This window comes from Scyliorhinus canicula, chromosome 1 (genome assembly GCF_902713615.1).
Source record: "Scyliorhinus canicula chromosome 1, sScyCan1.1, whole genome shotgun sequence".
Classification (NCBI taxonomy): domain Eukaryota; kingdom Metazoa; phylum Chordata; class Chondrichthyes; order Carcharhiniformes; family Scyliorhinidae; genus Scyliorhinus; species Scyliorhinus canicula.
In genome coordinates this window covers 217,537,196-217,564,370 of record NC_052146.1, presented here as the reverse complement: position 1 = coordinate 217,564,370, position 27,175 = coordinate 217,537,196, and the positions used below count along the sequence as shown (strand labels likewise).

Genomic DNA, 27,175 nt, shown 5'->3' with positions numbered 1-27,175 from the left:
AACAGTCACATGGGTTTGCAAACCTGAGGAGTATGAAGGCAGACTTGCCCTTTTTGCAGGAGACGCACTTAAAGATAGGGGACCAGAAAGGTTGAGGATAGGACGGGTGGGACAGGTGTCCACTCTAAACTGGACATGATGGTGAGGGGGTGGCGGTGTTGGTGAATAAGCAGATGCCATTTGAGGTGGGGAACATTTGTGGCAGATTTGGGGTGAGTGGGGCGTGTAGATTCATTTTTTCCAAATAAATTTAGAGTACCCAATTATTTTTTTCCAATTAAGGGGCAATTTAGCGTGGCCAATCCACCTACCCTGCACATCTTTGGGTTGTGGGGGCAAAACCCACGCAAACCACGGGGAGAATGTGCAAACTCAACACCGACAGTGACCCAGAGCCGGGATTGAACCTGGGACCTCAGCGCCGTGAGGCAGCAGGGCTAACCCACTGTGCCACTGTGCTGCCGGGGGGTGTAGATTCATGATGGTGAGTGGGAAGCTGGAGGGGTTGCCAGTACTTTTGATAAACTTTTATGCACCAAATTGAGATGATTTTAAGAGGCAGGTGTTAGGGAAGATTCCAGACTTGGAATCTTGGAATCGCCCTTTTTTGTGTGAGACAAGGAGTTGTTGGCGGGTGTGGTTGACTCTTTAGCATTCGGCGATCGTGATCTCTGACTATGCGCCGCATTGGGTCGATTTGTGAGTTGGGGGGGGGGGGGGTGTAGCGCCTGCAGAGAAGGCTGGATGCGGGATTGTTGGTGGATTAGGAGGTGTGCGAATGGGTGAGGGCTGCCATTTGGGGGTACATGGAGCTAAACGACATTGGGGAGGTCACAGGTGCCATGCTGTGGGAGGCACTCAAGGTGGTGGTTAGGGGGGCGTTTCTGTCGATTAGGAGGCACAGGGAGGAAGTGGAGTGGGCGGAGATGGCAAGGCTGGTAGATGAGATTCTTGGGTTGTCGGGAGGTATTTGGAGGCCCCGGAGGCAGGGCTGTTGAAGGAGAGGCTCCAGATGGAGTTTGGGATAGTGTTCACGGGGAAGGCAGTGGGGCAGTTACGGAGGGCCAGAGGGGCAGTGTATGAGTACAGAGAGAAGGCAAGCAGGATGCTGGCTCACCAGTTGAGGAAGCAAGAGGCGGCGAGGGCGATTGGCAGAGTAAAGGATGATAAGGGTAGGGTCGAGGAGGTGAATGCCGTGATTAAGGCGTTTTGTAGAAGACTATATGAATCGGAGCCCTTGGCTGGTGGGGGTAGGGGATATGGTGGCTTTTGGACGGGCTTGAGTTCCCCAAGGTAGAGGAGGAGCTGGTTCAGGGATTGGGGACCCCAGTTGGGTTGTGGGAGGTGATGGGCAGTATGGGGGAGATGCAGGCAGGGAAGGCCCCGGGTCCGGACGGGTTTCCAGTGGAGTTTTATAAAATGTTTGGGGTGGACCTGGGCCACTGCTGGTGAGGGTATATGATGAAGCAAGGGAGAGGTAGAGCCCCCCACTACACTGTTGCAAGCCTCCATCTCCCTGATATTGAAAATGGACAAGGATCCGGAGCAGTGTGGGCCGTACTAACCAATATCGTTACTGAACGGAGATGGAAAGCTGTTGGTGAAGGTTTTGGCCTTGTGAATCGAGGACTGCATCCCGGCGGTGATAGGCGAAAATCAAATGGGTTTTGTGAAGGAGGAGGCAGTTGACAGGGAACGTGAGGAAGCTGCTCAATGTAATCATGATGCCTTTGGAGGGGCAGGAAGTGCATGCAGGTAGTGGTGGCGATGGACGGGGAGAAGGTGTTTGATCGGGCTGAGTGGGAATATTTGTGGGAGGCAGTTGGGCAGGGGTTTGTGGTCTGGGTTCGGTTGCTGTACAAGGTGCCGGTCGTAAGTGTGAGGACGAACCTCGTGAGTTTGGGATAATTTGGTCTGCATCGGGGGACGAGGCAGTGGTGCCTGCTCTCCCCGATGCTCTTCGCTGTAGGAAGACAACCTGTTGCTATATATCTCAGACAAATTGGGCACTATCGGGGACATTATGGGGATTTTGGAGGAATTTGGCCAGTTCTTCGGGTACAAGTTGAATGTGGGAAAGAGTGAGGTGTTCCCAATTGAGACTAGAGAGCAGGAGAGGAGGGTAGGGCAGCTGCCATTCAAGGTGGTGAGAGCGAGCTTTGGATACTTGGGCATCCAGGTGAATCGGGGTTAGGCACAGCTGCACAAGTTGATCCTGGCTCGGCTGGTGCTTGCTTAGGGGTCAGGTGCAGACAGTAAAAATGGCGGTGCTGCCAAGGTTTCTGTTTGTGCTTCAGAACCTCTCACTCTTCATCCCAAAGTTGTTTTTCTCATGAAGGTTAATGTGCTGATCTCTGGGTTTGTGTTGGTGGGGAAGACCCTGCGGGTTAGGTGGGTTTCCCTGGGGTGCGGGGGGGGGGGGGGGGGTGCGCGCTGGCCAGTTACTCCCATGAGCCCAGTGGTGGTGTCAGCCCTAAGGGCGTGGGGGCAGTGGATGCAGCATTTGGGACTGGAGGGTGCCTCGGTGTTGTCACCGATCTGCGACAGCCATTGGTTTGTAGGAGGGGGTGCGGTTACAGGATAAGGTACTGCCAAGGAATGAGATCGTGGCAGGGGCGGGCTGTAGAATAAGGTACTTTTGAGGGATGAGATGGGGATGGGAAGGTGTCCGAGGTCTACAAGGAGTTAATGGATTGGGAGAGAGCCCAAAAAAGGCATGAGTCTCACCTGATGAAGAGCTACGCTCCAAAAGCTAGGGATCCAAACAATCCTGTTGGGCTTCAACCTGGTGTTGTAAGACTTCTTACTGTGCCAGTGGTGGAGGGATTGAATGTTTAAGGTAGTGGATGGGGTGCCAGTCAAATATGTTGCTTTGTCCTGGATGGTGTCTAGCTGTTTGAGTGGTGTTGGAATTTCACTACTCCTATATTCCATTTCCCTTGCAATAAACAACAATTTTCCATTTGCTTTCCGAATCACTTGCTGTAGCTGCATACTCTTCTTGGGATTCATGTACAAGGGCACCCAGATGCTTTAGTACCACCGAGTTTTACTATTTTGCTCAATTTAACTAATATTTGAACTACTATTTAAATGATCTTGAGTGGGTTAGCCCTGCTGCCTCACGTTGCCGAGGTCCAAGGTTCGATCCCAGCTCTAGGTCACTGTCCGTGTGGAGGTTGCACATTCTCCCCGTGCTTGCGTGGGTTTTGCCCCCGCAACCCAAAATATGTGCAGGCTAGGTGCATTGGCCACACTAAATTGCCCCATAATTAGGGGAAAAAGAAGTGAATTGGGTACTCTAAATTTAAAAAATAAATGAATGATCTTGGAGGACAATGAAGCATGGGCATGAAATAATAAATGCTGCCCTTGTCAGCGAAGCACACGTCCTATGAATGGATAGAGGTGGTGATCCAGAGACCCAGGGTATTGCTCTGGGGACCTGGGTTTGAATCCCACTCTGACAGATGGCAAAATTCAATAAGAACCTGGAATTAAAAGTCCAATGATGACCATGAAACATTGTCAATTGTTGCAAAAACTCATCCGGTTCACTAATGCCTACTAAGCCATTCAGTTGAAGAGTGTTGGGGCTGGGCAGCAAATGCTGGCCTTGTTTGGCGCGTTAGTGTCTAATTGAATAAAAAGTTGGCTTATGGTTAGTAAGCAACGAGCTGAGGTCGATTGTTTTCAGACTGATTTAGTAATGTTCCCTAATGGTTAGTTCTAAGACTACGGCTTTATTTGCTGTATATAAATGACTATGGAGTAAAATTTCAAAATTTGCCAATAATACCCAACTTGGAAGAATGGCAAACAGCAAGGAGGGTATGAATTCCTTGCAATAGGACATAGAATGGGCAGACATGTGGCAGATGGAATTTAATACACAGAATTGTGATGTGATGCATTTTGGCACAAGGGATGAGGCAAACCAGTCTAGACTAAATGCACAGATCTATGTTTGCAGGAACAGAGAGTCCTAAGCATGCATGGGCATTGATCTTTAAAGGTGGTGTTTGGGAGGTGGGGGGGGGGGGGGGGGGGGGTGCCTTGGGTTGGAGAAACTGGGTTGTTTTTATTAAGAGGGAAATTTGATAGAAGTGTGCAGGATCATGACAGATTATAAAGTAGACCAGGAAAAGCTATTCCCATTAGATTATACTACAATGACTTGGGGGTACAGCTTTAAGATTGTAGGCAGGAGATAGAGAGGGACTGTGAGGAATAACCGTTTGACGCAGCAAATGGTAATGACCTGGAATTCAGTACTTACCTGGGTGCGGGAAATGCAAACAATCAATAGTTCATTCAAAAATTTGATGTATACCTGAAGGAAATAAACTTGCAGGGCAGTGGGATTGAGTTAGAGAGAGGGATTGATAGGTTTTCTCCGCAGGGAGCTGGCATGGATTTGATGGCATGGATGGCCTCCTCTACTGTAAATGAGCCTGACTTGGGTGGCATCATGGTGCATGGTTAGCACTGCTGCCACTGAGCGCTGAGGACCCGGGTTCGATTCCAGCCCCAGATCACTGTCTGTGTGGAGTTTGCATATTTTCCCATGGCTGGGTGGATCTCGCCCGCACAACCCATGATATGCAAGGTAGGTGAATTGGCCATGCTAAATGTTCTCACTGGAACAAAAGAGGTTGAGCGATGACCTGATTGAGGTCTACAAAATTATGAGGGGTATAGACGGTCAGAGACTTTTTCCCAGGGTAGAGGAGTCGAGGTTTAGAGGCGATGTACGAGGCAAATTTTTTTTACAAAGGCTAGTGGGTGCCTGGAACTTGCTGCCGGAGGAAGTGGTGGAAGCAGGGATGATAGTGACGTTTAAGGGGTATCTTGACAAAAATATGAATAGTATGGGAATAGAGGGGTACGGACCTCGGAAGTGTAGAAGATTTTGGTTTAGACGGGCAGCATGGTCAGCGCAGGCTTGGAGGGCCGAAGGGCCTGTTCCTGTGCTGTACTTTTCTTTGTTCTTAAATTGCCCCTTAATTGAAAAAAAAGAATTGGGTACTCTTCTTAAAAAAAAAGTCAATGATTCTAACTCTATATAAAGTGTACAGTAAGAAGTCTTACACCAGGTTAAAGTCCAACAGGTTTGTTTCAAACACGAGCTTTGGAGCACTGCTCCTTCCTCAGGTGAATGAGGAAAACTCCAAAAGCTTGTGTTTGAAACAACCCTGTTGGACTTTAACCTGGTGTTGTAAGACTTCTTACTGTGCTCACCCCAGTCCAACGCCGGCATCTCCACATCATATATAAAGTGTTTAATTTAAATATTTATGCTTAGATATGATTGAATTTCACGTTCAGTTTAAAGGCGAGAAGTGTCGATATAAGATTAGTGTTTTAAACCTGAATAAATATAATTCTAAGGTTTTGAATGAAGAGTTGGTTAAAGTGAACTGAGAAACTGGGTTTAAAGGTAGGACAGTAGAGATGCAGCGCCAGAATTTTAAGGAGATATTAGGAGAAATTAAGGGCGGAATTCTCCGCTCCCGGGAAAAATCGGGAGGGCCGTCGTGAACTCGGCCGAGTTTCACGATGGCCTCGGAGGCCGCTCCTCGCCCCCTATTCTCCCCTCCCAGCGGGGCTATGAGTGGCGCTCCGTAACTCTTGGCTGCTGGGGCGTCGCGCCAAGAATGACGCGGCCGGCGCGCCTAATGTCAGCCGCGCATGCGCAGGTTGGCCGGCTCCAACCCGCGCATGCGCGCGGCTGATGTCATGATGCTGATGGCACGAACCTGCGCATGCGCGGTGGCCGTCTTTCCCCTCAGCCGCCCCGCAAGACGTGGCAGCTTGATCTTGCAGGGCGGCGGAGGGGAAATAGTGCGTCCGATTTGGACGCCGGCCCGACGATCAGTGGGCACCGATCGTGGGCCTGCCCCCTCCCGAGCACAGTCATGGTGCTCTTTCCTTGCTAGGCCACCTACAAGTCCCAAACGGGCTTCTCACTCTCGTTTCACGATGGCAGCGACCAGGTGTGTTTGCCACCGTTGTGAGAATCTGCGTTCGCCGTGAAAAGCGGTGATTCTTTCGAGGAGGGGTGGGGGGGAGAGAGAATCGCGGGGGGCGCCAGGGGGGCGTGAAATTTGTCGGGGGGCCCTCCCGCGATTCTCCCACCCGGTGTGGGGAGCGGAGAATCGCACCTTAAGAGTATGAGAGAAAGCTAGTTAGAATTATAAAAATAGATAGTAAGAGTTTATGCTGGTATTTAAAATGAAAAGAGTCCCTAAACTTTTTGTTGGTCGGAGAGAGAGACTAGGTTAGTAAGTTGTCAAGAGGAGGTAGAGGGTTTACAAATTGATATGGATAGGTTAGATAGAGTATAATATAGGAAATGTGAACTTGGCCACATGGTAGGAAGAACAGAAAGTAATATTTAACTGGAGAAAGATTGCAGAGGGATCTAGGTGTCCTGGTACATTAATCTCAAAGTTAGTATGCAAGTACAGTTAGGATTAGGAAGGCAAATGGAATGTTGGCGTTCATTGACAGGAGAATGGAGTATAAAAGTAGGGATGTTTACTGCAGCTGCCATATGAGACCATGATGTGAGACCATATCTAGAATACTGTGGGCAATTTTGGACTCCTATTTGACAAAGGACATAAGTGTGTTTGAAGCAGTTCAGAGAAAGTTCACTTGACTCATTCCTGGGGTGAAGGGGTTTTATCCTATGAGGAAAGGTTGAACAGATTGAGCCTGTACCCATTGGAGTTTAGAAGAATGACAGGTGATTCTTTTGAAACATCGAAAATCCTGATGGTTTGACATGGTGGATACTGGGAGGATGTTTCCTCATGGTGGGGGGTGATGCAATTTAAAAATATGAAGTTTCTCCTTTCTTTAAAATAAATTTAGAGCACCCAATTCATTTTTTCCCCCAATTAAGGGGCAATTTAGCGTGGCCAATCCACCTATGCTGCACATCTTTTGGGTTGTGGGGGCGAAACCCACGCAAACACGGGTAGAATGTGCAAACTCCACACGGACAGTGACCCAGAGCCGGGATCGAACCTGGGACCTCAGTGCCGTGAGGCCGCAGTGCTAACCACTGCGCCACCATACTGCCTGCTGAAGTCTCCCTTTTAAGGTGCAGGAGTGAACTTTTCTGAGGTTTGGTTAGTCTGTAGAATTCTCTTCCTGAGTTGAATTTTTGATTGACAAAGGCATCGAGGGTTATTGGGGGCAGACTTTAAGGTGGAGTTTGAGATCACAGTCAGATCAGCGATGCTCTTATCGAATGGCAAGGGCTAAATGGCCCAGGTCTGCTCCTAAGTCCTATATTTATTAATCATTCAGATTTGAAATGGTATGATACTGTTCAGTCAGTTTGTACATCTATTGAATCAAATTGTGATGTTGTAAACCTTTGTGTCTTACAGAATGCTTGGTTATCATGCCAAGTAATTTGTCAATTCTGCAGTACTTTTGACATGCTAAATGCTTTTGGAACACTAGTTTTAACCTCTCTCTCCCTCTCCACGCAGATGAGAGTAGAGATTAGACTCTGAGGACATCCTGTGTTTAGAGACGCATGAGATTGACAGACAATTATATTTGCCATAACTTGTTTTTCCTGGAACAGGCCACTAGCCTGAAGTCATAACTTGAGGAACAGTATTCCATATCAAGTATTGCTGACCAGTAATCGCTCCTCTTACCACCTGCTCTTGGTGTGATGGAGGGATTTGCAGGTTGACACTCAACCTGTTGGCCCTTTTATGAACGCACCATCCTTGGCCATCAAGTCCCGGGATGGGACTCAGAAGCAGTGACGCTACTCACTGCACCACAAGATCCCCTCCAGTAGAGATTAAAACATCAAGAATTCAACATAGAATTTGTCCTTTGGATTGTGTTTTTGTGACTAGAGTATGTTTGTCACATTATGCTTGAAAATTTTTAATATTCATTTTGTTGTATTTTAAGCAATCGAAGAAAGATATCGAGGGATTCCAGAAACTGTTCCGCAGCTTGCTGCAGAGGAAAGGTCCTTCAGTAGAATGGGAGAAGATCCAAAAACCACCTGAAAATTCTGTAAGTTCTGAGAATATAGCATAATTATAGAGAGTATGTAGATTAGAAATATTATGTCTGTGATCAATATGTAACAATGATGTGAACAGAAAAACTGATATATTTTTCACTCCTGTGATATGAAGTTAATTAAGGTGCTGAATAGGGATTTAATGTGACTTTGATTACTTAAACAAGGTTCTATAATAACATTAATGTCTCTCTTAGGGAATAGATACCATTTTCATGGTTTATATGTGCAAAGCTAAAACTTAGTAATCAAGAGTATACCGCAAATTTGAGTTTTCCTTTGTATCCAAGTTTTGTTTGGAGTTTAAATAATTTTTTGTCCTCAAAACACAATTTCAAGATTGGAATAGGCAGGATCAGGTAACTATTATCATACCATTCATTTATTTAGCTTTGTGCCTTTTCAGTGAGCACTTTTCAGTTGACATTTTTCTTGTGACAACCAGGAATTTATCATTGCAAATTGGAAATCTTGATTAAAATCTTTGGTGAATGTTGATCATTTAAAGCCATCCAAACTCTGTTTGATCCTTGTTACCTGTTCAATTTTGGTGTTGACACGTTGCTAGGCTATTATTTTGATTCCTTGATCGCTGGTCACTGTACAATACCCTATCTGGACAACCATTCTCCTAGAGAGTGTGAATTACCAGGCTATCTTATGACTGGAGACATTGCAGATTATATTCATCCCCATCTCACTTAATGCCCATGCATAGTATCCAAACCACGGGCAGTGAAATTCATATGGATAAGATTATCTGAATTGGCAAGAAGCAAAGATTGAGCAGTACCATTCTGATCAGTGTGACTATCATTCACTGCATAAAATGGGAGCTGTTGGGAGTTAATTCCTGCAGGAGTCTAATATTGAAAAGACGCTTGTAGATTTGCCAATGGTTTTTGAGTTTTACTGTCCCTGTTATTAAAAAGCATTAACTAAAATCATTCAAAAGGTAGAACTTTTAAAAAAGCAAACTAATTATTGCAGACGAGTATTTTTAATATATTTCTTCCTTACTCAAATCTAGGTATTGAGAATTTCCTTTCCAGCCCTTTGGGAATAAGATGATGATTTGGGAATAAGATGATTTGTATGCAATATTAATTTAAAGGAGCAGGCCAGATGAATAGAATGTGTTGTGCAAGTGGGGCGAGGGAACAAATTTACTGTAAAGTTGCTGGTATCACATTTTGGAGGTCAGCCAACGCATTTTTTTCCCCCAATGTTCTTAACAGTGATTTTGCTGTTCACTGGTGTGAGTAATAGTTTGGGTTACTGGAAGTTGAGATTAAATGAAAATATATTCCTTGCTTTTACCTAGTCTTGAAAGCATGACAGTGCTGGCTGTGTTCATGTTCTGAAGGCTCAAGACATCTGGGATAGAGTTGTTGAATTTCTGTCTACTTTTTAAAATCACATTGTGACTGGCAGAAAAATGTTTTGGTATGAAGCCTCTCTATGTCCTTAAAAAATATTTAGACTTTTAGAATAAGTAAAAGCTATTATCATCTTTGGAAAATTTGAAAAATATACTGAAACAAATTAATATTGGCCTCCCACTCCCTGTCAAATTCCAGGGTGTAGTTTCTAGTTAGCAGCCAGATTATTACTAGGAGTAGCAGTACACTTCAAAAATATATTCTCTTAATGTCTACACAAATTGACCACATTTTCTGCACAGTAAGAATGATTTATTGTTGATGGGCTGCAACCTTGAAACGGACTGTCCAATATGACTCCTAAAAATACTGATTTGATGCAATTGAAATATCTTAACATGCATAATCATGAAATGAAATGAAAATCGCTTATTGTCACAAGTAGGCTTCAAATGAAGTTACTGTGAAAAGCTTCCAACCTAACTCCCTAAAATCACTTTTTAGATACTCATCCCTTTTCTTAGCTATGTCGTTGGTGACTATGCAGTTTGCACTTTCTCCCCGTGTCTGTGTGGGTTTCCTCCGTGTGCTCCAGTTTCCCACAGACCAAAGATGTGCAGGTTAGGTGGATTGGCCATGCTAAATTGCCCCTTAGTGTTCAAAAGGTTAGGTGGGGTTACTGGGTTATGAGGATAGGCTGGAGGCGTGGGCTTAAGTGGGGTGCTCTTTCCAAAAGCCAGTGCAGACTCGATGGGCTAAACTGGCCTCCTTCTGCACTATAAATTCTATGATTCTAAAAATTCCACCAAGTTTTGTCAAAATCAATGGAAAGAACAGTTTGTTTGTGGTCTTGTTTGTGGTCTTCATAATGGTGTAATTACCTGTACAACATATATCTAGTTCAATTTAAATAAAAAACATTTTTTTTAACGTATCCAATTATTTTCCAATTAAGGGGCAATTTAGTGTGGTCAACCCTACCTACCCTGCACATCTTTGGGTTGTGGGGTGAAACCCATGCAGACGTGGGGGAAATGGACAAACTCCACACAAGACAGTGACCCGGGGCCGGGATCAAACTCTGGTCTTTTGCGTCATGAGGCAGCAGTGCTATCTGCGCCACCGTGCCGCCCTTGTCTAGTTCAATTTAATATACATTTTCTGTTCTCCACTTTAAAAAAATAATTTTCTTGATTTAAAGTTTTAAAATTTCGAGTTTATTTTGTGTCTGGGTCACTTTTCCAATTCTATGGCCATAAAGTTGCAGGAGCAAAGGAGTTAATTTTGCCCAACTATCAGACTTCCTGTGTTGAGACTGTAGGTCTTGGTTCGTTAACAAGGGACATGTATTCTGTGAGGGCACCAGTAAACAGGGAGTGATTTATATTGGGGACTGAAGAACATCCTCAAGTTTAATTCTGGCTGACAGGTCAGGAAGTAGAAGAAAAATGCTGAACAATTTAAATATGGTCCATGAAAAGTAGCCTGTCCCCTTTTTATTATATGCAGAAAGAGAAACTTGTTAGTACTGCTTGTCTTATACCAAATTCTGTGCGCACTTCATCCATATGGCTTTGTTTTTAGTGGTATATAATTGTGTAATAAATCAAACTTACAGACTTGCATAAATGATAATGCAAATTCACAACACTTGAGGATAAATGTATTGAGAAACACACTTACATTGTTCCATGGATTAAGTGAATGTTGTGCAATAACCAGCCTGGCATTATACCTAGGAGTGGCAGTGCTGCACAATTGTGGAGAGGGGTAAGCTTTTAATAATGGAAATGTGTTTTTCACGAGCTTCCTTCCATCGAGGCGAAGTTTCTTTCACTCTCTCTCTCTCTCTCTCTCTCTTTCTCCCCCCCCCCCCCCCAAATTGGAGGGGTGGCATTGATTCTGCGTAGTGCCTCGATCCAGAGTCCTCCCCCTATCTCTATGCCCAGTTCCTCCCCCCCAGTGGGGTTCTGACCTTTCTATACGTCGCCTGTAGATGTCGCCACACTTGTTGTCCCCTAACCAGTCCAACCCTATCATTGTGTCCAGAAATGTGTCTCCCCCCCCCCCCCCCCAAAAAAAAGATGAAGGCCATGATTAACTTGTTGACCCTGGCGAAAGCGGATTTGCAAAGAACAAAGAAAATTACAGCACAGCAACAGGCCCTTCGGCCCTCCCAGCCTGCGCCAATCCAGATCCTTTATCTAGACCTGTCACCTATTTTCCAAGGATCTACTTCCCTCTGTTCCCCGCCCGTTCATATATCTGTCCAGATGCATCTTAAATGATGCTATCGTGCCCGCCTCCACCACCACCGCTGGCAAAGCGTTCCAGGCACCCACCACCCTCTGCGTAAAACAATTTCCACGCACATCTCCCTTAAACTTTCCCCCTCTCACCTTGAAATTGTGACCCCTTGTAATTGACACCCCCACTCTTGGAAAAAGCTTGTTGCTATCCACCCTGTCCATACCTCTCATAATTTTGTAGACCTCAATCAGGTCCCCCCTCAACCTCCGTCTTTCCAAGGAAAACAATCCTAATCTACTCAACCTTTCTCCATACCAGGCAACATCCTGGTGAACCTCCTCTGCACCCTCTCTAAAGCATCCACATCCTTCTGGTAATGTGGCGACCAGAACTGCACGCAGTATTCCAAATGTGGCCTAACCAAAGTCCTATACAACTGTAACATGACCTGCCGTCTCTTGTACTCAATACCCCGTCCGATGAAGGCAAGCATGCTGTATGCCTTCTTGACCACTCTATCGACCTGCGTTGCCACCTTCAGGGTACAATGGACCTGTACATCAATTTTCCCCAGGACTCTTCCATTGACCATATAGTCCGCTCTTGAATTAGATCTTCCAAAATGCATGACCTCGCATTTGCCTGGATTGAACTCCATCTGCCATTTCTCTGCCCAACTCTCCAATCTATCTATATTTTGCTGTATTCTCTGACAGCCCCCCTCACTATCTGCAACTCCACCAATCTTAGTATCATCTGCAAACTTGCTCATCAGACCACCTATACCTTCGTCCAGATCATTTATGTATATCACAAACAACAGTGGTCCGAGCATGGATCCCTGTGGAACACCACTAGTCACCTTTCTCCATTTGAGACACTCCCTTCCACCACTACTCTCTGTCTCCTGTTGCCCAGCCAGTTCTTTATCCATCTAGCTAGTACACCCTGAACCCCATACGACTTCACTTTTTCCATCAACCTGCCATGGGAAACTTTATCAAACGCCTTACTGAAGTCCATGTATATGACATCTACAGCCCTTCTCTCATCAATTAATTTTGTCACTTCCTCAAAGAATTCTATTAAGTTTGTAAGACATGACCTTCCCTGCACAAAACCATGCTGCTATCACTGATAAGTCTATTTTCTTCCAAATATGAATAGATCCTATCCCTCAGTATCTTCTCCAACTGCCTACTACTGACGTCAAGCTCACAGGTCTGTAATTCCCTGGATTATCCCTGCTACCCTTCTTAAACAAAGGGACAACATTAGCAATTCTCCAGTCCTCCGGCATCTCACCCATGCTCAAGGATGCTGCAAAGATATATGTTAAGGCCCCAGTTATTTCGTCCTTCGTTTCCCTCAGTAGCCTGGGGTAGATCCCATCCGGTCCTGGGGACTTGTCAACCTTAATGTCTTTTAGAATACCCAAAACTTCCCCCTTCCTTATGCCGACATGACCTAGAGTATTTAAACATCCATCCCTAGCCTCAACATCTGTCATGTCCCTCTCCTTGGTGAATACGGATGCAAAGTACTCCTTAAGAATCTCACTCATTTCCTCTGACTCCACGCATAAATTCCCTCTTTTGTCTTTGAGTGGGCCGATCCTTTCTCTAATTACCTTCTTGCTCCTTATATATGAATAAAAGGCTTTGGGATTTTCCTTAACCCTGTTAGCCAAAGATATTTCATGACCCCTTTTAGCCCTCTTTATTGCGCGTTTGAGATTTGTCCTACTTTCCCGATATTCCTCCAAAGCTTCATCAGTTTTGAGTCGCCTCGATCTTATGTATGCTTCCTTTTTCATCGTCATCCATGGTTCCCTAATCTTGCCATTTCTTTTTTTTTAATAAACAATTTTATTGAGGTAGTTTTTGGCTTTGTAAACAGTTACAGACATCAACAGAAAGAAAGCAAAAAAGGCAAAAATGTGCAAACATCCATGTACTTTCAATACTTCAATCGTAACATACTGCACTAGCCCGCTCCTCTCCCACCGGTACTACCCGCCATTTTATCCCTCCTACTCTACTCTACTCTACCCCCACCCCCTGCTGACGCTCACTCTACCGCAAAGAAGTCAATAAATGGTTGCCACCTCCGGGCGAACCCCTGTACAGATCCCCTCAAGGCGAACTTAATTTTTTCCATACCCAGGAAACTTGACATGTCCACAAACCACAACTCAGTCTTCGGGGGCTTTGAGTCCCTCCACGCCAATAGTATTCGTCGTCGGGCTATCAGGGAAGCAAAGGCCAAAACATCGGCCTCTTTCTCCCCCTGGACTCCCGGGTCTTCCGAAACCCCAAAAATTGCCACCCCTGGACCCATCGCCACCCTTGTTTTTGGCACCCGGGACATGCCCTCCGCAAATCGCTCCCAGTATCCCCTAAGCTTAGGGCATGCCCAAAACATGTGAACGTGGTTCGCTGGTCCTCGCGCGCACCTAGCGCATTTGTCCTCTATCCCAAAGAATTTGCTCATCCGAGCCACCGTCATATGGGCCCGGTGAACGACCTTAAATTGAATCAGCCCGAGCCTGGCACATGTCACGGTCGAATTTACCCGACTCAGGGCCTCTGCCCACCGCCCATCCTCCATTTCCCCGCCTAGCTCCCCCTCCCATTTAAGTTTCAGTTCCTCCGTCTGGGACCCTTCCTCCCTCATGAGCACCTTATAAATACCAGAGACTCTACCCTCCCCTTCTTCCCCCCCCCTAGAGACTATTCTGTCTAGGATGCCCATTGGCGGGAGGCGTGGGAAAGATGGGACCTGCCTACGGATAAAGTCCCGCAACTGTAGGTACCTAAAATCATTTCCCCTTACCAGCCCAAATTTCTCCTCCAAGCTCCTCAGACTCGCAAAGCTCCCTTCCAGGAACATATCGCCCACCCTTCCCACCCCCACCTGCCGCCATACTCGAAACCCCCCATCCATACTCCCGGGGGCAAACCGGTGGTTGTCGCAGATTGGCGCCCAAACTGACAATCTTGCCATTTCTATCTCTCATTTTCACAGGGACATGTCTGTCCTGCACTCTAATCAACCTTTCCTTAAAAGACTCCCATATTTCAAATGTGGATTTACCCTTAAACAGCTGCTCCCAATCCACATTCCCTAGCTCCTGCCGAATTTTGTTATACTTGGCCTTTCCCCAATTTAGCACTCTTCCTTTGGGACCACTCTCGTCTTTGTCCATGAGTATTCTAAAACTTATGGAATTGTGATCGCTATTCCCAAAGTAATCACCGACTGAAACTTCAACCACCTGGCCGGGATCATTCTCCAATACCAGGTCCAGTATGGGGATGGAGATTTGGGGATGCAGTTCGGGAGTGATCTGAACACGAACAGAAACCGCGGCAGCAGATTCATTTTGACCATCTGTACCCTTGCAACCGGCAACAGAGCGAGTCCCATCTTTGCAGGTCTCTTTTCACCTCCACCAGGCCGGAGAGGTTCCATGTGGTCGCGAGCGAGACTCCCGGAAGATATTTTGCCTCCCGGGTGCCAGGGCCAGGGATGTCTCGGATCGTGTCTTCAGGATCCTGAAGGGGGAGGGTGAGCAGCCAGAAGTCGTGGTGCACATTGGTACCAATGATGTAGGTAGGAAAAGGGGTGTGGAGGTAATAAACAAGTTTAGGGAGTTAGGCTGGAAGTTAAAGGCCAGGACAGACAGAGTTGTCATCTCTGGTTTGTTGCTGGTGCTACGTGATAGCGAGGCTAGGAATAGGGAGAGAGTGCAGTTGCACATGTGGCTGCAGGAATGGTGTAGGAGGGAGGGCTTCAGGTATTTGGATAATTGGAGCGCATTCTGGAGAAGGTGGGACCTGTACAAGCAGGACGGGTTGCATCTGAACCAAAGGGGCACCAATATCCTGGGAGGGAGGTTTTCTAGTACTCTTCGGGAGGGTTTAAACTAAATTAGCAGGGGTATGGGAACCGGATTTGTAGTCCAGCAACTAAGGAAGTTGATATTCAGGACGCCAAAGCGTGTAGTAACGCAGTGGGGAAGGTAACACTGACAAAGGAGAATACTTGCAGGCAAGGAGATGGGTTGAAGTGTGTATACTTCAACGCAAGAAGCATCAGGAATAAGGTGGGTGAACTTAAGGCATGGATCGGTACTTGGGACGACGATGTGGTGGCCATCACGGAAACTTGGATAGAAGAGGGGCAGAAATGGTTGTTGGAGGTCCCTGGTTATAGATGTTTCAACAAGATTAGGGAGGATGGTAAAAGGTGGGGGTGGCATTGTTAATTAGAGATAGTATAACAGCTGCAGAAAGGCAGTTCGAGGAGGATCTGCCTACTGAGGTAGTATGGGTTGAAGTCAGAAATAGGAAAGGAGCAGTCACCTTGTTGGGAGTTTTCTATAGGCCCTCCAATAGCAGCAGAGATGTGGAGGAACAGATTGGGAAAGTTTTTGGAAAGGTGCAGAAGTCACAGGGTAGTAGTCATGGGTGCCTTCAAGTTCACAAACATTGAGTGGAAACTCTTTAGATCAAATAGTTTGGATGGGGTGGTGTTTGTGCAGTGTGTCCAGGAAGCTTTTCTAACACAGTACGTAGATTGTCCGACCAGAGGGGAGGCCATATTGGATTTGGTACTTGGTAATGAACCAGGGCAGGTGATAGATTTGTTAGTGGGGGAGCATTTTGGAGGTAGTGACCACAATTCTGTGACTTTCACTTTAGTAATGGAGAGGAATAGGTACGTGTAACAGGGCAAGGTTTACAATTGGGGGAAGGGTAAATACAATGCTGTCAGACAAGAATTGAAGTGCATAAGTTGGGAACTGTCGGGGAAGGACACAGGTGAAATGTGGAACTTGTTCAAGGAACAGGTTCTGCGTGTCTTTGATATGTATGTCCCTGTCAGGCAGGGAAGAGATGGTCGAGTGAGGGAACCATGGTTGACAAGAGAGGTTGAATGTCTTGTTAAGAGGAAGAAGGAGACTTGTGGAAGGCTGAGGAAACAAGGTTCAGACAGGACAGTAGCGGGAGATTGTGTATTGAGTCTGAAGAGATAGGAGAGGTCTTGAACAAGTACTTTTCTTCAGTATTTACAAATGAGAGGGGCCATATTGTTGGAGAGGACAGTGAGAAACAGATTGGTAAGCTCGAGGAGATACTTGTTAGGAAGGAAGATCTGTTGGGCGTTTTGAAAAACTTGAGGATAGACAAGTCCCCCCGGGCCTGATGGGATATGTCCAAGGATTCTATGGGAAGCAAGAAATGAAATTGCAGAGCCGTTGGCAATGATGTTTTCGTCCTCGCTGTCAACAGGGGTGGTACCGGGGATTGGAGAGTGGCAAATGTCGTACCCCTGTTCAAAAAAGGGAATAGGGATAACCCTGGGAATTACAGGCCAGTTAGTCTTACTTCGGTGGTAGGCAAAGTAATGGAAAGGGTACTGAGGGATAGGATTTCTGAGCATCTGGAAAGACACTGCTTGATTAGGGATAGTCAGCACGGATTTGTGAGGGGTGGGTCTTGCCTTACAAGTCTTATTGACTTCTTTGAGGAGGTGACCAAGCATGTGGATGAAGGTGAAGCAGTGCATGTAGTGTACATGGATTTTAGTAAGGCATTTGATAAGGTTCCCCATGGTAGGCTTATGTAGAAAGTAAGGAGGCATGGGATAGTGGGAAATTTGGCCAGTTGGCTAACGAACTGGCTAACCGATAGAAGTCAGAGAGTGGTGGTGGATGGCAAATATTCAGCCTGGAGCCCAGTTACCAGTGGCGTACCGCAGGGATCAGTTCTGGATCCTCTGCTGTTTGTGATTTTCATTAACGACTTGGATGAGGGAGTTGAAGGGTGGGTCAGTAAATTTGCAGATGATACGAAGATTGGTGGTGTTGTGGATAGTGAGGAGGGCTGTTGTCGGCTACAAAGAGACATAGATAGGATGCAGAGCTGGGCTGAGAAGTGGCAGATGGAGTTTAACCCTGACAAGTGTGAGGTTGTCCATTTTGGAAGACAAATATGAATGCGGAATACAGGGTTAACGGTAGGGTTCTTGGCAATGTAGAGGAGCAGAGAGATCTTGGGGTCTATGTTCATAGATCTTTGAAAGTTGCCACTCAAGTGAATAGAGCTGTGAAGAAGGCCTATGGTGTGCTGGCGTTCATTAGCAGAGGGATTGAATTTAAGAGCCATGAGGTGATGATGCAGCTGTACAAAACCTTGGTCAGGCCACATTTGGAGTACTGTGTGCAGTTCTGGTCACCTCATTTTAGGAAGGATGTGGAAGCTTTGGAAAAGGTGCAAAGGAGATTTACCAGGATGTTGCCTGGAATGGAGAGTAGGTCTTACGAGGAAAGGTTGAGGGTGCTAGGCCTTTTCTCATTAGAACGGAGAAGGATGAGGGGTGACTTGATAGAGGTTTATAAGATGATCAGGGGAATAGATAGAGAAGACAGTCAGAGACTTTTTCCCCGGGTGGACCAAACCATTACAAGGGGACATAAATTTAAGGTAAGTGGTGGAAGATATAGGGGGGATGTCAGAGGTAGGTTCTTTACCCAGAGAGTAGTGGGGGCATGGAATGCACTGCCTGTGGAAGTAGTTGAGTCGGAAACGTTAGGGATCTTCAAGCGGCTATTGGATAGGTACATGGATTAGGGTAGAATAATGAAGTGTTGATTAATTTGTTCTTAAGGGCAGCACGGTAGCATTGTGGTTAGCACAATTGCTTAACAGCTCCAGGGTCCCAGTTTCGATTCCGGCTTGGGTCACTGTCTGTGTGGAGTCTGCACATCCTCCCCGTGTGTGCATGGGTTTCCTCCGGGTACTCCCGTTTCCTCCCACAGTCCAAAGATGTGCAGGTTGGGTGGATTGGCCATGATAAATTGCCCTTAGTGTCCAAAATTCTATGATCTATGATTAACCTAGGAGAAAAGTTCGGCACAACATTTTGGGCCGAAGGGCCTGTTCTGTGCTGTATTTCTCTATCTCTATCTATCTCTATTTGTGGAGCCGCTTCAAAGTGTGAGCCACTTGAATCCCCAGGTCTGGGTTACTTTAAAAGGCAGTTCCTCCAGCTCTGTTCCTCCCTCTCAGGGGTTCACTGGGATGATTTTGCTGTTTCCCAGATTGAGTTTGTAACTTGAGAAGTCCAGTTAGGGGGGTTTGACATGTAGAAGAGCAGGTCATCCGCATAGAGACTCTATTCACTCTGCCCCCTCTCTGCATGCCCATCCACCAATCCACCGGTCAAAGGGTGGTATCTATTGGCTCAATTGCCCGCATGAACAGACGCGGGGATAGCAAGCACCCCTGCCTTGTCCCCCTGTGCAGCCAGATATATATGGAGCTGGTGCCGTTTGTCCATACACTCAGCCACTTGGTGAACCCTGTTCCAAAACCAAGCCATTAAAGCACCTCGATGAAGTGCCTCCATTCTACTCGATGACAGGCTTTCTCCGCGTCGAGGGAGACTCTGGTGTCCTCTTCCTGGATGGGGCAATTATTACGTTCAGGAGGCGTCTGATGTTCACTGTTAGCTGTCTGCCCTTGACAAACCCAGTCTGATATTCCCTGATCACCTCTGACAGGCAACTCCCCAGTAACCTCACCAGTGTTTTCGCTGGAATTTGCGCATCAGTATTTGAGAGAAATAGGTCTGTGTGATCCATACTCTCAGGTCGTTGTCATTTTTGAGGATCAATGAGATCGGTGCCTGGGCCAGCGAGGGCCACAGGGCCCTTTTTGACAGTGAGTGGTTGAACATTTCCCACAGGTGTGGGGCCAGCGCTGCTGAGAATCTTTTACATCAGGAACCCATCTGGCCCCGGCGCTTTCCATGACTGCATGGAATTGATGCACTTCAGGACCTTGCCCAGCTCTAGCGGTGCTTCCAGACCTTGTTTCCTGTTCTCCCCCATCATCAGTATATACAGTCAGTCAAGGAATTGTTCATCACCAACTGTTCATCTCTGGGAGCTCGGAGGTGTATAGCCCTCGGTAAAAGTTCACAAAGGCCTGGTTAACCTAGTTTGGGTCTGCTACTATCCTATTGTTTTTGTCCCTAACTTGAGCTCCCTCTTTCGCGACTGCCTGTTTTCTCAACTGGTGTGCCAGCATGCAGCTGGCCTTGTCTCCATGTTCGTAGAAGGCTCTCTGTGCCTGGCAGAGCTGGTGGACTGCCTTCCGTGTGGCGAGCAGGTCAAATTCTGCAGCTTTTTCCTTTTCCGCCAGCAGCTCCATGGTTGGGGCCGGTGGAGTACCACTGATCCACCTCTGGTATGGAGTTGATCAGCTGCTGCTTGCTGCCTTTTCTTTCCTGTCCCTAAGGCCCAACAGCCTGTGATTTCACCCCTGATCACTGCCTTCAGTGCCTCCCAGAACCTGATGTGTGAAACCTCCCTTTTCTGGTTGCAGGATACATAATCATCGATGGCTTGGGATATTTTAGAACAGAATTCCCTATCGGCGAGGAGAGCTGCATCCAGCCTCCATTAGGGGCGTTGGGCCCGTCCCTTCTCCAACCACACAAGTATGTAATGTGGTGCAAGATCGGCGATTGCAATCGCCGTGTATTCCGCATTTGTTACCCCTGGAAGGCCTCTCTAGGCACAAAAAAGTCTATCCGTGAAGTAGGCCTTATGCACATGGGAGAAGAAAGAGAATTATTTTTCTCTCGGGTGGTGAAACCGCCACGGGTCTCTCCTCTTCCTCCTCCCCCAATTCCCCAATCTGCCCCATGAAGGTGTTCACTTCTCATACCATGCCTGACATGTTACCTGTCCTGGGGTTGGATCTGTCCAATGTCGGGTGCTGCCAGCTCCCTAGTCATGGTGTCAAAACATGAATGAAACATTTGTCCCACCCAGCCCTTCCTTACCTGCTGTCGGCCCCTCTCTCTTGGACGCTTCCTGTAGGAAGGCTCCATCCACCCTCAGATTCTTGAGCTGGCGGAGGACTCTGGATCTCTTCACCCGCCCATTGAGGCCGTTCACGTTCCATGTAACCATCTGAAGCCCTCTGTTGGGTCAACCATACTCGCCCTGTGGGCCTGGCCCTGTTTGTTTGGGCCTGCCCTTGCTCACGGAGTGTTTAAAATGATGGCCAGTTTTTTTTGTAGTCCGCAGGCCTTGCTGCTGGGAGTGATGGAGTTGGGATACTCAGCAATGGTGATCTCTGATCATGCCCCGTACTATGTAAATATGATGGTTGGCTCGGGTCCCGCTCAACACCCACTTTGGAGGTTTAATATACTTAGCTGTTGGTGGATAAAAGTTTTTGTGAGAGGGCCTCCTCTTGTCATTGATGAATATTTGAGCTTTAATAGCAGTGAGGAGATGTCACCTTGAACGCTGAGGGAGGTGCTGAGGGAGGTGCTGAGGGCAGTGCTGAGGGCAGTCATTAGAGGGGAGATTTTGTCCTTTAAAGCAAATACGCAAAGGCAGAGAGGCAGAGGTTGGCGGATGCCATCTTAAAGGTGGACCGTTAATATTCGATCAATCAGATGCCAGAATTGCTGGCTAGCAGGAAGAAGGTACAGGTGGAGTTTGGGCTTCCATCCACTGACAGGGCAGTGCGCTTGCTGCGGCTGTTCATGGGGCTCTCCGAACACGGGGAGAAGGCTAGTCGCCTGCTGGTTCATCAGCTGAAATGGCAGGTGGCCTCCTGGGAAATTCAGCAATGGGGGTGGTAGACTAGTCTCCACCCCAATCAAGGTTAATGGGGCGTATGAAGCGTTCTATCGGACCCTGTACGAGTCGGAACTATCTAAGGTATTGGCAAGGCACTTTCCCCCGTGGATAATTTCAGAAGACCAGACAGGATTTATTAAGGGTTGACAACTGTCAGCCAATGTCCGGAGGCTGTGGTTCTGTCCTCCTCTCCATTACCTGAAACGGAGATGGTTATTTTGCAGCCTTCAGAGAAGACGTTCAGTAGGGTGGATTGGAGCTATTTATTTGAATCTTGTGCATGTTTGGCTTTGGACCTAGGTTTATATCCTGGATCTGGGGTCCTATAAAAATTATGTAAACTCAAAATACTTCTAACTGGGAAGAGGCCCGAGACAGGGATGTCCATTGTCTCCTCCACTGTTTGCCCTGGCTATTGAAACTCTGATTATCGCACTGAAGTCATCCACAAAGTGGAGCGGAATAGATAGAGGGGGCAGGGTGCATAAGGTGTCCTTATGCGGACGACCTGTTACTGTATATGATGGGCCCTCTCTCCAATGCAGAGAAGTTAATAAAACTGCTCAAGTGTTTTGGCTCATTTTTGGGCTACAGATTGAACCTGGGTAAAAGTGAATGTTTTCCCATGAATCCCCAGGAAGGGGAGCCCCCCTGAGGAAGTTGTCTTTTTGCCTGGCCGAGTCCAACTTTTGTTATCTGGGAGTCTGGGTGGCCCACAACTAGGCCTCGTTACAGAAGCTACATTTTGGGGTCCTGATTGAGTGGTGAAGGGGGACCTGAAGGGATGGGATAGCCTCCCGCTGACGTTGGCTGGAAGAATCCAATCGATTTAAAATGTATATCCTCCAAAGATTTCTGTTTTTGTTTCTGTGTCTTCCAGTTTTCCTTTCAAAATCTTTTTTTTTTTTACAGGTGTTAATAAGATGATCCTATCTTTTATTTTCGTGGGTAGAACCCTGTGGAAGTGCAGTTTTTGTTTAACAAACGAATAGACAATCAATGGGTCTTACATTGCCCAACCTGTTATTATTACTGGAGTGCGAATATTGAAAAGGTGCAGGGGTGGCATAGAAGGATGGAGTCCATGTTACTGTATATGACGGGCGACATAATGAAACTGCTTGTGTTTTGGCACTTTTTCGGCGTTAAAGTGAATGTTTTTTGGGGAGCTCTCCTGAGGAAGTTGTCTTTTTGCCTGGCCGGATCCATAGGGGTTTGGGTCTTGCATTACCCAATCTGTTATTACTACTGGGCGGCGAATATAGAGTCAACTCTGCCTTTTCATGCATTTGGCTCAGCCTGATACTTCAAGGTGGTGCATAGGGTGCATTTGACAAGGGCTTGAATGAATGGATCCTTTTGGTTAGGAGCGAGTAGTCCTCTGGGGCCCTGCCCATCACACATACATGTTCTGGTCTGCCCTGGGCTTGTGAACTTTAGGGTCTCCTTCAGCACCATGTCGGGTATTCTTGGTGTTGACTTGGAGCCATGTCCTTTGGTGGCTGATTTTGGTATCTCCAACTTGCCGGAGTTAGAGACAGAGTTGAAGGCCGATGCTCTTGCTTTTGCTTCCTTGATAGCCGATAGGTGAATCTTGTTTGGCTGGAGGTCCTCGTCCCCGCCCATTGAAGTGGCTTGGCTCGCTGACTTAATGGAATTTTTACACATAGATAATATCAAGTACACAATGAGAGGGTCGACTGAAGGATTCTATCTCGGGTGGCAGCCGATTATTTCCTTTTATAGAGAGTTGGTCACATCAGATATTTGGGGGGTGGAGGGGGGGGGGGGGGGGGGGCTTTGGCGATTGGCTGTTGTTTCTTTTGGGTTTGTGGGGGGGTGAATGAAAAGGTTGGAATATTGTCAACTGTTGTACATAAATGCTTGTAATAGGGCGGCACGTGGCGCAGTGGTTAGCACTGGAACTACGGCGCTGAGGACCCGTGTTCAAATCCCGGCCCTGGGTCACTGTCCGTGTGGAGTTTGCACATTCTCCCCATGTCCGCGTGGGTTTCACCCCCACAACCCAAAGATGTGCAGGGTAGGTGGATTGGCCATGCTAAATTGCCCCTTAATTGGGGGAAAAAATTGGGTAATCTAAATGTATATTAAAAAAATAATAAATGGATGTAATGGTATTATTCTGGAAAATGGTTAACTGAAAATTTTTAAAATGGGGACGGGTAGGGCGGCAGGGGATATTTTTTGTTTATTGTATGGATCTGGTTGAATATTTTATCTGTTTGTAATTTTCACAAATTGTCCAGCAGCAATGATGACTGGATGCGGCAGGATTGCAGCGCTTCGGCCCAGAATTCTCCATTCCCCGCCACCAAGATCAGGAATCCCGATCGGGCAGCGAATCTTGTGTCAGGCCAAAAACAGGATTTGCAACTGTCGGCAGACCCGCCCCTAGTCTCCGCTCCCTTCCCGCCTGCCATTGTGCGCTTCATGCAAACAGCTCATTTGCATGGATTAGAATACAACTAACTGGGGACTTCCAGTCACACGAAAGGTGGCTCTCGCATGAAATCTTCGGTTATGACCTTTTAACCCCAGCAAATAGGCACCAAGAATATCTACAATTCCCCAGCCTAACTCCCGTTAACTGCACCGACAAGGAAAAATGGGAAAAAGGTCAGCTGCCCAGTCGAAAGGCCAGCAAAGACGAGGGTAGGGAAACCTCAGCCTCGGAGCCGGCAGCCACGTACGGGGCAGGGCCGTCCCCAGAGAGCTCTCATCTTAACCAACAACTCTCAAATTTTGTCTTCTCAACCAATTTTTGAGGTTGTGTATCCTAGCCTTCAGGCCCTTATTATTGTTTGCCATTTTCAACACTTCCACTTCCAAGCAAACAATCTGGTCAGTCTGCCTCAATAGGGCAACCCCTACCCCCTGCAGCTCCACATTCTGCTGCTTCGTGTGTGTGTGTGACTGTGTGTGTGTGACTGTGTGTGTGTGACTGTGTGTGTGTGACTGTGTGTGTGTGACTGTGTGTGACTGTGTGTGACTGTGTGTGTGTGACTGTGTGTGTGTGACTGTGTGTGTGTGACTGTGTGTGTGTGACTGTGTGTGTGTGTGACTGTGTGTGTGTGTGACTGTGTGTGTGTGTGACTGTGTGTGTGTGTGACTGTGTGTGTGTGTGACTGTGTGTGTGTGTGACTGTGTGTGACTGTGTGTGACTGTGTGTGACTGTGTGTGACTGTGTGTGACTGTGTGTGACTGTGTGTGACTGTGTGTGTGTGACTGTGTGTGTGTGACTGTGTGTGTGTGACTGTGTGTGTGTGACTGTGTGTGTGTGTGTGACTGTGTGTGTGTGTGACTGTGTGTGTGTGTGACTGTGTGTGTGTGTGTGTGACTGTGTGTGTGTGTGACTGTGTGTGTGTGTGTGTGACTGTGTGTGACTGTGTGTGTGTGTGTGTGTGTGTGTGTGACTGTGTGTGTGTGTGTGTGTGTGACTGTGTGTGTGTGTGACTGTGTGACTGTGTGTGTGTGTGTGACTGTGTGTGTGTGACTGTGTGTGTGTGTGTGTGTGACTGTGTGTGTGTGTGTGTGTGTGACTGTGTGTGTGTGTGACTGTGTGTGTGTGTGACTGTGTGTGTGTGTGACTGTGTGTGTGTGTGTGTGTGACTGTGTGTGTGTGTGACTGTGTGTGTGTGTGACTGTGTGTGTGTGACTGTGTGTGTGTGACTGTGTGTGTGTGACTGTGTGTGTGTGACTGTGTGTGTGCGTGTGACTGTGTGTGTGCGTGTGACTGTGTGTGTGCGTGTGACTGTGTGTGTGCGTGTGACTGTGTGTGTGCGTGTGACTGTGTGTGTGCGTGTGACTGTGTGTGTGCGTGTGACTGTGTGTGTGCGTGTGACTGTGTGTGTGCGTGTGACTGTGTGTGTGCGTGTGACTGTGTGTGTGCGTGTGACTGTGTGTGTGCGTGTGACTGTGTGTGTGCGTGTGACTGTGTGTGTGCGTGTGACTGTGTGTGTGCGTGTGACTGTGTGTGTGCGTGTGACTGTGTGTGTGCGTGTGACTGTGTGTGTGCGTGTGACTGTGTGTGTGCGTGTGACTGTGTGTGTGCGTGTGACTGTGTGTGTGCGTGTGACTGTGTGTGTGCGTGTGACTGTGTGTGTGCGTGTGACTGTGTGTGTGCGTGTGACTGCGACTGTGTGCGTGTGACTGCGACTGTGTGTGTGTGAGACTGCGTGTGTGACAATTCACAAGATGAAACGCTCAATGTAGCAGATACCACAAAGGACACTGACACCAATAACTGTGACAATGACTCATAATCCACATGGCACACTAATTGAGCGCAACAAGAACAACAAAAACCACAAGAAGCACAGCAGAAATAAGAACAACAAAAACAACATGCAGCGCAACAAGAATGACAAAAGCACCGAGAAACATCCCAGAAACAACAAGCACGACTAGAAAAAGAACAAGAATAAAAGCAAAAACAACGGAAACAGAACCAACAAGCGTGACACAAAGAACAACAAGAACGACAACAACAAGAACGCCAACGAACGCAACCAAGACAGAAATGACAAAAACAACAACAAGAACGACAACGAAAACAACAAAGACAGAAACAACAACAATGAGACAACGACCTGTACAACATGGTACGACTCTGCACGTGAAGGACAATGCCACAGCACACTGCAAAACAATGACAAGACTACAAACATGCCATGGCATGATGAAGAATTTCACAAATTCACATCTGCTCCAGAACAAACAAACAAAACAGCTTTCATGAACGATGATATACAGGCTCAATACCACAAACACAGGAAAAAGTCGAGGTCAGACAACAGAGCGACACAGAATCGCTACCCACAATCAAATGGAACAGGGAAAAAGGTGCCATCATCATTAAAGACTTAGCAAGGCAACCGAGTCACGTTCTGACATCAACCTAGCTCTGTTATCGTACCAAGCAACCCCATTGAGCTCAGGACTGTCGCCAGCACAAATGCTCTTCGGGAGAGACATCCGGACAACTCTACCGGCAAAGCCATTCCGAGACCCCGGCAACGCACCGGTTCTCGACGACATGCGGGCACTATGCTCCAAACAAAAACTATACTACGATCAACATGCAATCTCACTCAAGCAACTGACAATAGGTGACACCATCAGAATCAGGGACCCAGAAGGCGGATGGTCTGAGTCAGCCACGGTGATCAGGCAGGAGGCACTGCGGTCCTACATTGTCAAATCATCTACGGGAGTACTTTTGTGCCGTAACCGCCGGGATCTGTTTGAGATTTGACCTACAACGCCAGTATTTCCCACACTGGACTTGACCGGCTCCATTTGTCCACGGGATGTTCCTCGTCACAACGACAGACAGTACTCTTGATGACATCAAACCATCATCCCAACTACCACCGTTAAGACGCTCCAGCAGAAGCCATAAGGCACCCGACCGGCTAGATTTGTAACGACACTTCAACACACGCACAAGACGAATATGAACATTTCTCACGATGGACTCAACACAGTTAATTGTTTCTGTATTGCTTTTATCATTTTCACAGTATGCAGATTTGCATATTTTCGCCACTTGGTATGTACAGTTTTCTTGAGGCCAGTCTACAAAACATGTCAAATAAAGGGGGGGGGGGGGGGGGGGGGGGGGGGGGCGGGATGTAGTGATCTGTACATCTGTACATACATCTGCACATACACCAGGGACTCCAGACAGATGTAGCAGCCACAGCACCACTAGAGGGCAGAATCAGAGATGGGTATAAAGGGTCCAGCCCAAGGGAGAATCCGCCTCTTTGAGAAGCACAGAGC

General features: G+C 47.1%; 1 protein-coding gene across 1 annotated transcript in view; it reads left to right on the top strand.

The window, feature by feature from the left end:
• The window catches only part of ugp2b (UDP-glucose pyrophosphorylase 2b), a 63,064-nt gene that overhangs the window by 5,775 nt on the left and 30,114 nt on the right, over positions 1-27,175 (top strand). The window contains exon 2 of the mRNA XM_038807754.1: positions 7,951-8,058. Within this exon, the coding sequence (XP_038663682.1) occupies positions 7,951-8,058 (108 nt within the window). The remainder of the gene's footprint in view (positions 1-7,950; positions 8,059-27,175) is intronic.